The sequence below is a fragment of the Nyctereutes procyonoides genome, unplaced genomic scaffold (genome assembly GCF_905146905.1).
Source record: "Nyctereutes procyonoides isolate TBG_1078 unplaced genomic scaffold, NYPRO_anot_genome, whole genome shotgun sequence".
NCBI lineage: Eukaryota > Metazoa > Chordata > Mammalia > Carnivora > Canidae > Nyctereutes > Nyctereutes procyonoides.
Window position 1 is genome coordinate 22381177 of NW_026575048.1, and position 13213 is coordinate 22394389.

At 50.8% G+C, this 13213-nt stretch overlaps 1 protein-coding gene and 1 long non-coding RNA gene across 6 annotated transcripts in view; one reads left to right on the plus strand and one right to left on the minus strand.

Moving 5' to 3' along the window:
• PLB1 (phospholipase B1) overlaps positions 1-13213 on the plus strand; it is a 139453-nt gene that overhangs the window by 118819 nt on the left and 7421 nt on the right. For 4 of the 5 annotated variants that reach the window (XM_055327243.1, XM_055327241.1, XM_055327244.1 and 1 more), the window contains 11 exons: positions 43-101; positions 1766-1833; positions 2077-2120; positions 2317-2416; positions 6162-6213; positions 7173-7253; positions 8641-8706; positions 9216-9310; positions 10582-10663; positions 11645-11749; positions 12244-12339. In XM_055327243.1, coding sequence (XP_055183218.1) covers positions 43-101; positions 1766-1833; positions 2077-2120; positions 2317-2416; positions 6162-6213; positions 7173-7253; positions 8641-8706; positions 9216-9310; positions 10582-10663; positions 11645-11749; positions 12244-12339 — 848 coding nt within the window. The remainder of the gene's footprint in view (positions 1-42; positions 102-1765; positions 1834-2076; positions 2121-2316; positions 2417-6161; positions 6214-7172; positions 7254-8640; positions 8707-9215; positions 9311-10581; positions 10664-11644; positions 11750-12243; positions 12340-13213) is intronic. The other variant, XM_055327245.1, reaches the window with a different exon arrangement.
• LOC129510913 (uncharacterized) overlaps positions 12348-13213 on the minus strand; it is a 38032-nt gene continuing 37166 nt past the window's right edge. The window contains exon 5 of the long non-coding RNA XR_008664717.1: positions 12348-12629. This is a non-coding gene — a long non-coding RNA (uncharacterized LOC129510913). The remainder of the gene's footprint in view (positions 12630-13213) is intronic.

Sequence of the window (13213 nt, forward strand, 5' to 3'; positions counted from 1 at the left end):
AGACTCCCCGTGACCATCTGTCATTTTGCCCATCTCCCCTAGTCCACATGCTCCGGCCAGGAGACATCAAAGTGGTGGCTGCCATGGGTGACGCGCTGACTGTGAGTACCAAGCTGGGACGGGCCCTGGGCACCCCGGAACCCAGCCAGGCCCTGCACTGAATGCGTTCTTTCTCCACACTGGCTCTGCGTTCAGCATTTAGCTGGCAAGATTGAGAACCTACCTGTGTCAGGCACTGAAATCCAACCAGGCAGCCACAAAACCTCACTGGGCAATCTAGAATGTTCTTCCCTCTGCCCTTTGACAGACCTGTTCAAATATCAACTCTTCCATGACACTGTGCCCCTCCATCCCCGCTTCCCCGCTGTTTCCAAGCATTTCATCTGCATGTTATGGCAGATTTATCTGAGTATGCCCGCCTTTATCAGGAAAATCATCTCCAACTACCCAGGCTCACAGAGTAGGGGGTGGGAGATTACCCACACACTGCCCAGCGCCTCCTCACCCCATTTCAAGATGTGTTCTTTAGAGTAGAAGGAGCCCAATTCCTACATATGGTGTAGTTTCTCTACACGGATTATATTAGCCAACTATGTAGCTATTGCTCTGCACAAGACATTCTGCTAATAATTCTGAGATGTAGTCATAACCCTTCAGAAACTTGTCAAGCTGGGAAAATAAGCAATTTATGCAGAAGGAGATATGTAATCATGTAGGTGACACATAGGCTTTTCAGATCGGGTTCTTGTTTCTAGAAAAACAACTTCCCCATGTGTGTGTGAACATGGTTAATTTTGATATAAACGTGGAGAAAGCTCTGGGAGGATATAGCCCAGGGTCTTAAGCATTAATTAGCTCTGGTGATGTGTACATGTGGGTAAGGGGCAAGGAAAGGATCTAGAACCTGTGGCAGAAGGTGAGATGAATAAGATAGGGGTAGATTATTAATGTTTAAAGGAATATTTGTATCATTTCACTAGCTATGGTGAATATGTATTTTGTAAGTTTCAAAGAGGAATTTCTCTTTTTTTAAGTTAAGGCATTTAGAGAAAGCTACATACAGGGGATAGAAGCTGAGAAGGGATGGGAGAAGGAAGAGATTTAAGGGCTGGAAAGGAGGGAGCTCAGCATTCACAAAAGGGATAGAATGGGTGGCAACTGAGTAGGGCTGGTCCAAGGCCCTCCTGCTTCAGATCGATTTGCTTACACCTGAGGGTTTGTGTGGACCAGAAAGCAGAGACTGAACTAGGGAACGGAAATGGGAAACAGACTATGGTGAATTAAGAATGTTAGTGAAATGGTTTGGCTTGGACCCATGGGTAAGAGAGACCCACTGAAAGGCAAAACCTGGCAGGGGTTGGGGATGTGAAGAAAGAGGTGGGCTCAGGCGAGCTGGTGGGCACTCCAGTGGGAAGAGAAGATGGAGACTGTGGGGTCAGGTGGGAGGCCAGAGTGCTGTCCATGGCAAGGAGGTGAAAGCCTCACCTAGGAATGTAGCACAGAGGACAAAAAGAAAGGGTGGAAGCTCGAGAGGTTGGGAGGGAAGAATCTTGGTCCTTCCAGGCCTTAGGTACTAGTTGTGAGTAGAGGAGGGGGGAGTCCAGACAATGCAGAGATCACATGGCCTGGAGAAACTGGTACCATCCTCAGAAAAGATAAATCCAGGTCCCAGCTGCTCTGCCAGGGTCTTGGGGGCCCTTCTCAGCACCTTTGGCCTGGGCCTGGGCCCAGCACAGTTCTGGAGGCTTCTCTCTGCCTTTCATAGACAGCATTTGGAGCCCGATCAAGCAACTCCAGCGACCTACCCACATCCTGGAGGGGACTCTCTTGGAGGTGAGGATGTTCTCCACTCATTTTCAATTGATGATGTTCCCCTGGGCACCCCTCCAGAGATGAGCCTGGGTTCCCAGGCTCTGGCCCTAGAGGCAAGGAGGCTCCCCGATGCTCCTGTCAGTCCTGAGCATGGTGGGAACCACATGCCGGGGGCAGACTCAGAAATGTTCTGACTTGGAAATGTGATGGCTGATGGAGTGGCAGGCCAGGGTCATCCTAACTCATGTGCTTTCTCTTTCTCAGCATTGGAGGGGACGGCATCTTGGACACCCACACCACACTGCCCAGTAAGTAGCAACATAGAAGTGCCATTGCTACAGCTGGGCCAGGGCCTCCCCCCACCCTGAGCAAGGGCTGAGAAGGTGATCTGCAGCGAGGGAAGTCAGCCAGCCCTGAAAAGACCCAGAATCAGCCTACCCCACCCCTGAGCCCCAAGGCCCCCATCCCCTCTCACCTTTGCTGTCTGCTTCACCCTTTTAAAAGACATTTTGAAGAAGTTCAACCCTCACATCCTCGGGTTCTCCACCGGTACTCTAGAGGAGACAGCAGGGCTGAATGTAGCCGTGGAAGGAGCCAGAGCTAGGTGAGTAGCTGTGGGCACAGGGGGGGGCAGAGGAGAGCCTGAGAGATCAGGGTGGGGAATGGGAGGAAGAGAGAAGGGTGCTGTCTGGGAGCCTGGCCCCAGATGGGCCATGAAAGTGGCTGTGCACAGAGCCCTGCTGCGTGCCCGACCCCTCACGTGGGTTACCTCCTGGAATCCTCACACCTTTGAGGGGGGTACCAGCAGGAAGACACTGAGACTTAGAAGGTTTCCCAAATGGTCCAAGGCTGTCAGAGGAGCCAGGGTCAGGCCAGGCCCTCTGGGCTGTCACCCCGTCAGGGCAGCAGGAGCACCCGCTGACTCCAGCCAACCTCCTGGCCCCAGGGAGGCTGGGAACCAGTGTGCAGCCTGCTGAGAACTCACAGCCCGGCCCCATGGACAGCCACCCTCCCTCTCTCCACCCTCACCTCGGAACCTAGAGTCCTTGACTCTGAGAGAGCTGTATTTCGACACTGGGGGGTTAGATGTTAAGGCCCCCAGAACAGCATGGTGGCTGTTTGTTTTCACTCCGATTTCTGTTGTTGACAACAACCCAGATCATTAACGCTGGAATGCCTGACAGAGTTCATTGATTTTTCTGCACAGAGTGTGCTGGGTATTTGCTTTGTAGAAGGACTGCTGCGCTCAGATCACCAGGGAAACGACACTGGCTTGACTCATTCTGTTTACACGGAGCGTTCCTTTCCGACGTGGTAAGGAGGGCCCCACGCTCCGAGTGAGTCTCTGAGCCACAGGAAGCCAGGGCAGTTCCTCAACGTCAGAAGCAGGAAGAACTTATTTTTCTGCAAAAGAGCTGGGCTTCACAGGGCCATAAAATCAACATCTCATCACTGTTGTTGCTGTCATTGTCACCACCACCATCATTCTACTATTAATTACACAGCCCGGCTCTATTAATCAGGGGCTGATTCCTCAGCCTGCTGACATTCGGCCCCTTTCTTGCTTTACTTCTCTTACCATCTGCTCCTGTGAGTGCTGCTCGGTGCCTCCACCAGGAGCCAGGGTGGGGAGGTAGCTGAGACTCACAGCTCCTTGCTAGCATCTCTGATGTCCAGTGATAAGGGAAAGGGGAGTAAGCCATTGACTTAAGTAAGCAAGGTTTGAAAGTTGTTCTGTAACCCTCCTCTCTCTGCAGTGTCATTTAGTATGGTGCCAGATAAGGATGAGTGCCCCTCAAGAGAAAGATAAAAACCACAGAAGGGCAACTGGGATAATGAGACCTGGGGTCAGACCGTCTGTGTTCAGATCCTGGCTCCACAGACTTGCTAGCTCTGTGACCTTGGGCAAGCCACTTATCGTCTCAGTCTTAGTTTCCTCATCCATAAATTTGGGATAATAATAGTACTATTTCTCAGCGTTGTCATAAGAATTAAATGAGATTAATGACCTACAGAAAATACAGAGTATATTATCTAATACATGTACCCCCCAAAAATATTTGTCATTAGGAATATTTTAGTTTCAAAGGTTTTTTTTTAAGATTAGATTTATTTATTCCTAATAGACACAAAGAGAGGCAGAGACACAGAGGGAAAAGCTCCCTGTGGGGAGCCTGATGTGGGACTCAATCCCCAGACCTGGATCATGCTCTGAGTCGAAGACAGATGTCCAACCACTGAGCCACCCAGGCATCCCTAGTTTCAAAGTTTTTTTCAACATCTAACTTCCATCACTCAGTAAGCAAAAAGTCACAGAAGTCTGCAAAAGACTGAGCCCCAAGGTAGTTACTAAAAGATATAAAAGCATCAAAAGGTGAATTCCTTGCCTATTCAAAGAGTTTGCTGTCTAGTTTAAGGAGACTAAACAGGAAGTAACTTTAGAAAAAAAGTGTTGCATATGGCAACAGTGCAGACTGCGGTGACTTTGTATTTCCGAGTAGTAGGAAAGAGAACAGTGTGACGTGTGGGCTGGGCAGCCCAAATACAGGTGCAGACCCAGAGGGGACCCCAGGACTCCTGTCGTCCAACTTCCTCATTTGAAAGATGAAGAAATTCGACCCTAGCAGGGTTCGGTAACCTGGGTGAGCTCACACAGCAAGTTAGTCACCAAGCTGGAGGAGAACCCAAAACTCATAACTTCCAGAGCAGTGCTCTTCACTCCAGGACTGGAAAAGGAAATAGAAGAGGTGGATAAAGGTGCTCAGAGAGAAGGTTCACCGGGGAGTTTGGACTTGCTCTGAGCCTGTAGGGTGTGAAGAACACAGCTGGGAAGAGGAGAGGAAGTGGGCACTCCTAACTTCCCCTCACACTCATGAGAGCTTATCACCCATGACTTCCCCTTCTCACATCTTGAGCCTACTGGAAGGTAATAGACCCTTCTGGGGTCCCCTTTACCCGGGACAGGCTTGATTTCTAGCTTCCCAATGTATTGCATCAATAGCAATAATCCGTGGGCTGTGATTCTGGATATATAAATGAGAAAATAGGGGCAGGGGAGGTACCATGTGTGCTCGGCCATGTGCCCAGCTCATCATGGACAGGTGAAGATTTAAAATACCCATCTTCTACCAGTTACTGCTTTTATGACCCCTTCCACAGGAACCTCCGATGGCTGTGCCCCTTTTCGGACATAGCTTTTCAAATACTTACCTGTTTTTAAAAACCAGGTTTATTGAAGTATAACTTCTCTGCACTTCACTGCACATATTTAATGTATACAACTTGATAAGCCTGGCATATGTACAGAGCTGTTAAACCATCACTGGAATCCAGATAACACCTATCACATCCAAAAGTTTCCCTGTGCCCTTTGTTTTTTGTTTTGTGTTTGTTTTTCCCCCTGTGCCCTTTGTAATCCATCTTTCCCTCCTGCTGCTCCCATCTCTACCCCACTCCCTGGGCCCCAGGTAGCCACTGACCTGCTTTCTGTCTCTAGAGATCAGTTTCATCTTCTAGAATGTTATGTGAATGGAATCCTCCACTAGGTACTCCTAACTTCAGTCACCTGGCAAGTCATTTTGAGACGCACTCATGTTGTGTGTATCAGCACTTCATTCGTCTTTACTGCTGAGTACTGTTCCATCAACATGCTTAGCTCTTACCCAGAGTGTTCATTTTCCATATTTGTGGCAGACATCTGGAAGATGAAGGGAAAGCTAATCCTGTCCGGATTTGTCTCCCTGGCCCCCTCCCCCCAGCTTCTTGTGCTGGCAGGGAGAAAGATCTAGAAGATGGGGAATGGTGTAGAAGTCCAAAGTAAGTACAGAGTAGAAAAAAGGATTAAAGGAACAGAGAGTGGGATTTAGAAGTGAAGGTTAAGGAGTCATGACGCCTGAAAAGAAAAAGCCAGAGGGATAATTTAAGGCTGTGACTTTTTTCAAATATACAAAAGGTTATTTTTAAAACACGCAGCCGAATAAGATCTGAACAGGCTCAGCTTGCAGTGAAAGAGCTGAGTGGAATGTAAGGGATCATCCCTCCGGGAAAGCTGACCAGACCCCAACCCCAGTGGCTGTGGGGGGAGGACCAGGCTTGCAGAAGGAGGTGGCTGGATGCACACTAGCCCTTGGCAGGGTCTGCATCTGTGTGGCTTCGAGGTCCCTGGCCAATCTTTGATTTTTACTAGGTTGAGATTTCTTGAGACTTGAAAAGCCTTAGGATGCATTCTGAAGGAATAAGCTTTATATGAATTTCTCTCCTTGAAGCACCTGTGTCACCAGGCCCAAATCCTACAGCCTGAGCTCTTGCTTTGCAGCCAGCTCTGAAGTTCCTTTCTCTTCCTCATCTAGGGACATGCCGGCCCAGGCCCGGGACCTGGTGGAGCGAATGAAAAACCACCCCGTGAGTACAGGACCCTGGGCCACTCTGAAAGGGCTGTTTCCAGCTATCTGGAGTGGGTTGCATTGGCCCCAAAAGGGCCCGCTCTGCACCATTTAAGCCCCTGCTGGTCTTGAAGAGGCGTCAAATGAGCCAGGGGAAGCAGGCCTTACCACCGATACACCCTGTCTGCTGCCCCTTCCTGACCCAGGCTCTGTACCCCACCCCGAGGCCATCACAGAAGGGAGCGGAGCTGGCCTTGGCCTTTGGCAGTTTCCCACCTTTCCCAAGAATTGGCTTTGCGGAGCCCTATTATGTAAACTCTGAATTCTAAAAATAGGCTGCTCATTCCAATCCTTCCTCCTTCCCGCTCACCCAGCCCCTCGAAGATTTCTCACTGGCACTTTTTAAAATGCTTTGTGTTTAGGCCTTAGAATTCAGAATTCAGCGCCTGGCAGGACTCCTGTTATGGTGGTGGCTGAGCCGAAGGCAGGCTCCTTGAGGGCCTCCCGTTCCCCCCCCCCCACCCCTTCCTACAGGCCAGGTTCTCCCTCCTGTCTCTACCAGTCCCCTCTCCCTGGACTCAGACCAGAAGAGCTCTACCAAGAGGCAGTTCGGGGCTTGTGTTTCTAGTTCCATCTTTTGCCTCCTGCTCCTTTGAAGGCATTTAGATCACATATCATGGGTATGTTAATACGTTCCATGATGTACTGCAGCTTTCTTAGGATTTCAAAGGAAAAATAGTCATCCTCCCCTGTGTAAGCAGGCACACACACATGCACACACAAAGCCCGCTCTCTGGAGCTCCTTGCCAGGCACCGAGGTGAAAGTCAGAGACCCTCTACTTGGTATCTTTTCTCCACTGGGGCACAAGAGGGTGAAGTGGGGGAGCGGTGCTGTCTAGCCTGGTGACCATCACCTACATGTGCTCCCCCTCCTCCCCCACTACTAAAGTTTGGACTCAGTGCCTTCTGTCCCTTCAGGAAATCGACCTAGAGAATGACTGGAAGCTGATCACACTCTTCATTGGGAGCAACGACATGTGTCATTACTGCGAGAATCCGGTAGGCCCCTGCCCAACGCCATGGAAGTCACCCTGGCCTGCTGCCCCAGGCACCCCAGCCTGCCTGGGCAGACCTGGGCCTTTCCCACTGCTGAGTGGCCCCTAGGACAGTGGCTGCATTGGTTCCCCAACTCCAGAAGTGTCTAGATGCACCCAGTCTTCAGGCACTGCTCTTATGTACACAAATACTGTTCTTTGGTATCCAGTGAGTAACTAGCAAGCCTCACCCCACATGTGCTGGAATCCCTACCCATTTTTTGATGTTTTTATGGTGTGTGCATGTGCACATATGTGCAAGGAGAGGCTGAAACGATGTCATCAACAAGGCTGGATAAAATTAAACCAGTCCCAGTAGGATGGCTTGCTGCCCCAAGAACATCGTGAGCAAACCGGCCTCAGCCAGCTGGCCTACAAACCTATTCCTGATGTTGTTTCTATGGGGAAATATGTCCAGACTTAAAGTCTTTGGGGAGCTGTAACTTTTGGAATACATCTTGTTCTAAGTTGGGGATGTCCTGTATTTTATTTGGCCAGAAAAGAGCAGCTGCCATAACTCAGACACCCCGGTAGAATGTTTGGAGTCACAGGCAGGGGAATAAAGCACGTTATCACTGCTCATGGCTCAGACATCTACTGAAGTCTGGATGAGAATTACCCTCCCCCACTCCATAGCCTCTTCCCCTCTAGCCTCTCCATTACTGCCCAGCCTCTAGAGGCAGAAATGACCCAACCCCAATGGATTAAATGCCATTGTGTCCTGGACTCAAGAGGGTCCAGGAGGCCAGAAGAGGCCCCAGAGCTGCCTGTGGACACTTGGTAACAGGAAAATGCCTCTACTATCCCCAGAATACCTGCCCCTCCTGCAAAGTCAGATTTATACTCCTGAAAGCATCTTTTTGTGGAAAAGACCTGGAGACCACCACCAGGATTAACTCAGGCCATGTTTTAGGAAGGGGCTAAATCAGCCTCCAGTCGAGAAATGGGTCAGAGGAGGAGACTATTGAACTGAATCAAAAGAATAGAAATTAGGGGGAGGTAATGGGGCCGCATGGGCCATTAGCCCAAAAGAAAGAGTGTGCACTCCTCAGGGCACAGACATGGTTCAGAGGCCTAAGGCTGGTGACAGATGGGACCAGAGAAGAGGCAGGGCCCAGCACGGTCAGAGTCTGCCTCTGCATTTGAGATACTGTGGATAGAGGAGGGGTGGGGATTATTCACGGTGGCTAGTAGGGGGTCAAAGGAAGACCAGTATCCCCCAGAACAAGGGCTGGGCTTCTCAGCCTGTCTGGTACCATCCTAGCCCCACTGTGCCATCACCCCAAGCCCTCTTGTACTTGTCATCAGACCACTACCCCGGGGCTGACAAGAGCCCCCTGCTCTCTTCACAGGAGGCCCACTCAGCCGAGGAGTATGTTTGGCATATCAAACAGGCCCTGGACATCCTCTATGAGGAGGTAGGGAAGAGCAAGAGCCAGTGTCTGGGTCCCATTTCCTTCCAGCATCCAACCTCCTCCCTCACTAGGTACATCTAGGAAAGCTGTGTTCAGTGAGATACATGCTGAGCAGAGCCCCCCTGTGAGCAGATGCCTGGAGGGGAGATAAGGGAGCAGGGGGCGGGGCAGATGACAAACTCCCCTGCAAGAGAGATTCTGACTGAATTAGACTATATTGTTGGGTGGCGAAGAGTTTGCCTCTGGAACCAACTGGCCGAGTCTGGAGCCAGGTACGGTGGCTTCCTAGCAATGCGACTTGGGCCAACCAGCTTGTGTCTCAGCTTCCCACGCTATAAAGTGAGCCATTAAAAGTCACATCCCCTCCTTGTGGCTCAGTTTCTTTATTGGCAAAACAACTGGGGAAGGAGGAAGTTTGATTGTAGCTGAGGCCCTAGGTTTCTTCCAGTAGTAACGGATATCCCCCACAATGGCCTGGGGACTAACAGAGCTCGTCCCTCTGCTCCCCACAGCTTCCAAGGGCTTTTATCAACGTGGTAGAGGTCATGGAGTTGGCTGGCCTACACCAGAACCAAGGTGGGAAATGTGACCTGCCCCTGGCAGCTCAGTAAGTACACAGTCCCAGGGCGAGGGCACCTGGGGACAGCAGGGCTCACAGATGCCACCATAGGCAACCATTGCGGGCTTAGCCAGGTGATCCTGTCCAAAGGACAGACCTTGGCAATTAGCCAGGGGCCTGGCAAATCATTTGGAAATACCTCTACAGTACTGAATGCCTACTGTATGCAAGTCACTTTATTTCTCTGGACCCCAGTTCGCTTTGCTGTAAAGCGAGAGGCACAGAACAATGATCCTTTAGGCCCCAATCATGGTCTCTGATTCCAAACTCCAGTGATTGCTCCATGTTTGAGAGACAGCCTCGGGCCAATGAGCTTCGGAGACAGCCACACGTCTGTATCTGGCTCTGGCACTGAGGAGCTATGGGATTGCGCACAAGCTACATAACTTCTCTGGGCCTCTTGCTCATCATCTGTCAAATCTTGCAGAGTAGGGAGGATTGAAAGAAATGCATGTGATGTGTTTGGTCCCCGTGGGGCAGCCTTTCAGTAAATAGTAACTTTTAGAACAGCGTCGAAAGCCAGGCTTGGATCTAAGGTATGTTGTACAAGAGACAAATTTCTGGCGAGGGCTGGCATTTATTAAAGCTCGGCTGTGATCCTGGAGGGAAGCTGCCATCTTCCGAGGCGACAGGGTCACCCAGAAGTCCTGTGGCTGCTGCTAGGGGAGAGGAGATTCTGAAGGGAGCTGAGGAGTCCTACCTGGGGTCAAATGGATTTGCTGGAGAGGTGACCAGCCTGTTCCCATTCTTGTTGGGCACCAGGTGGTACAGCCAATAGCTGGGAGGGGTGAATGGCACCTCCAGAACCTTCAGATCTTCCATTCTCCCTGGTCAGTGTGTCTCAAACTAGTTGACCCTCCCAAGAGACTCCCCACTCTGGAGCCCCAAGGGCAAGTCCTAAGCTGCTGGAGGTGGAGCTGGGAGGTCTGAGGAATGGGAAGAAGATAAGGCTTTCATGGCTGTCTTTCCAAACCTCCAGCCCTTCCCTGGAGGAAGCCTAGGCTGGGGCAGGAGCAGCCAGGTGGCAAGGGGACCCAGATATCAGGTGCCAGCTCTCTCACCTTCTCTTTAAACATGCACCTGCCACCCCCAGTGCCCCTGAATTAGACTGTGACCTGGTTCTGCGAATCACCCAAGGCTCTGTTGTGGGGGCACCTGTGTATTTACCATCCTCCCAAGCAAAGAGCGCAGGGTCCAGGCCTCCTTCCTGGGGACATGGGGTGCTAGCAGCAGTCAGCCAACCGGGTACCTGTCCACAGGAGCAATTGCACCTGCCTCAGACGTTCCCAGGAGAATTCTCTGGAGCTGCAAGAACTGAAGCAAATGAACTGGAACTTCCAGGTGAAGCTGTAACCCCCCCTTCCTGTCCCAGCTGGGGGCTCCCTCTATTCCCCGGGAGCAGGGGTTTGCTGAGAGGAAGGCTGCTCCCTAAAGGTAGATCACAGCCCCTGAAACATTTCTCAAGGTGAAGAGAACAATCTCCAAGGGGAAGCTGCAAGAAGCCCTGCCTCCCAGCCCTGGGGACTGGAGTAGATTCCACAGGCTGGGCACCATCCCTCACCCAGAGGAAGGAGGAAGTGTCCACTGCCCTGTTGGGCTCCTTCCCTCCCTTCCTCAGATCATAAGGCTTAGCCCAGCCCTGCTTACCTCCGTCCCCAATTCTGTGTCCACCTCTGCTCATGCTGTCCCCTCTTGACAGCGCTCCCTCTTCTCCCCCGAGCCCTGCTGTGACCTCTCCACCTCATGTGCAGGGCATGTCTTCCCGTATCTTCTGAGATGCTTCCCCTGACTAAACTTTGCCCTCAGGTATCTCCCCATATCAGCTTCAGTCTACCTTCACTGACCCTGAAGCCCTAGAGGGTTCTCATATTTTTTGCACTCCGTCTCATTTTTCCAGATTGACTGTTAAGCTTCTCGAGGAGAAGCACATCTATCCTTTTGACACAGCCGCTCATCCCCCAAGTTCACAGGCATTTTGGGGAGCTGGTGTTGAAATGCTACCCATCTGAGCTGGATCTGAACTGGAACCCCATGTTCTAACTCAGCTCTTCATGCAGCAAGAATAGGGGATAAATAATCCATCCACCTTTGGCCCAAGCAGTCCTCTCAGACTCAGACCGAGCCTCAGAGACTTTGAAACAGAATGGGTGGTGCTCACGCCTGGGTGCAGACGAAATGAGCACATGCATGTGTGCTAGAGGATCCCTTGAAGTCACCTCTGGCTAGGGTGGGTCCCCCCATCACCACCAACCCCAGGCAGCAGGACTAGAGCTCGTCTGCCCAGTCCTGCCAGGGGCTGAGGAACCTCTTCCCCATCCACAGAGTGGCATCTACAGGTTGTCCTACTGGCCCCAGTACCTGCAGCGCGAGGACTTCGCGGTGGTTGTGCAGCCTTTCTTCCAAAACACTCTTGTCCCCCTGAACAGTGTAAGCTGCGGGCATTTCTGGGAGGCGCGTGTGTAGAGGCCCTTCTTAGGTGATGTACTTCCTTCTATAGCTGAGCTTTTTCTGACCATATGGTTCCAAGAGGGTTCCCAAGGGGTTGCTTTTTCTGTTTTCCTTTTTTTTTTTTTTTTTTTTTTTTTAGTATGATTGGAACTTGTAGTTGGAAAGAAAAGGAGAAAATTAACAGTGACCCAGCTCCTCAGGCATGGTCCTGCTATTTGCTAAATTTGGATAGAATGGAAACTTCCTAAAGTTTTTTTTTTCATGTATTAGGGCAGGGATGTAAAAGGAAAAGGGATGGACTGTGGGTAGATGCAATTCAGGTCTTTTTCAAAGTTCCAAAATTGAGGAGTTTTTTCATCAATATCTCAGCCAAGTGGCAGCAGAATTGAAAGGAATAATGCCCAGACATCTGCAGGGGTGGGTGGTGGTACCTCTGTTCCACAGGAACATAATCCCTTTGCTTTTGGTCACAGAGAGGGGGCGCTGACCTCACCTTCTTCTCAGAGGACTGTTTCCACTTCTCAGAACGGGGCCATGCCGAGATGGCCATTGCGCTCTGGAACAACATGGTGAGTGCCTGAGCGCCCCATACGCTGTGTCCAAGAGGGCAACCCAGGGGTGTTGACCATTCCCCAAAACAGAAAACCTGCTGGCTCCTTTCTCCCCAAAGCTCGAAATGGTGGCACAACTTATTTGTCCTGACAGATCCAACTTTTTAGCGATTCCCAGTACTGGGGCAGGGGGTACTGGGGTGGTGGTGGTAGACAATCTTGTAGTCAGATAAACAAGATGAAATCGGCTTCAACCCCTTCCTATCTGACTTTGGGCAAATGTTCTCTTTGATCCTCTGTATCAATATCTGTTAAAAAAAAAAAGTGAAAATGACACAGATCTCAGAAAATTGAGGGAACATGTGCATAGCACCCAACACAATCCTTAGCATTCAAAGAATGCCAGGCCCCATTACCCTAGTCTCAACATGTTCCCAATGATTATTTAAGCATCAAAAAGAAAAGAGCCACCCAGCCTGTTTCCCCAGGCTATCACCTATTCCAGTCTTTTCTTATGAGGATCATGGGGACCATAGGAAATGCACATACAGCTGAGGGGCCACCTGGCCTTGTGCCCTGCCTCTTTGGGCTGGCCACTCCTCTACAATCAGCCCTGCTGGCACAGAGCTTGACCAGTAACCCCAATAGCTGTATCCTGTTGCACAGAGCAAATGAAATGCCTTTCCAATCCAGTGGCTTCTTTTGATCTTGGCTCAGCGGGTAACCCAATCCCCACCCCAACCTGCATTCCCCCATTTCTCCCATGGTGACTAAACAAATCCACACTCTTGCTTTTACTGCAGTTTCGGGCTGGCTGCCTCTCTGCCAGGATTTCCCTGTGCAAATATTCCCACACCTGCCGCCTCATCCGGCAGGCCCAGCGCTGCCTTCC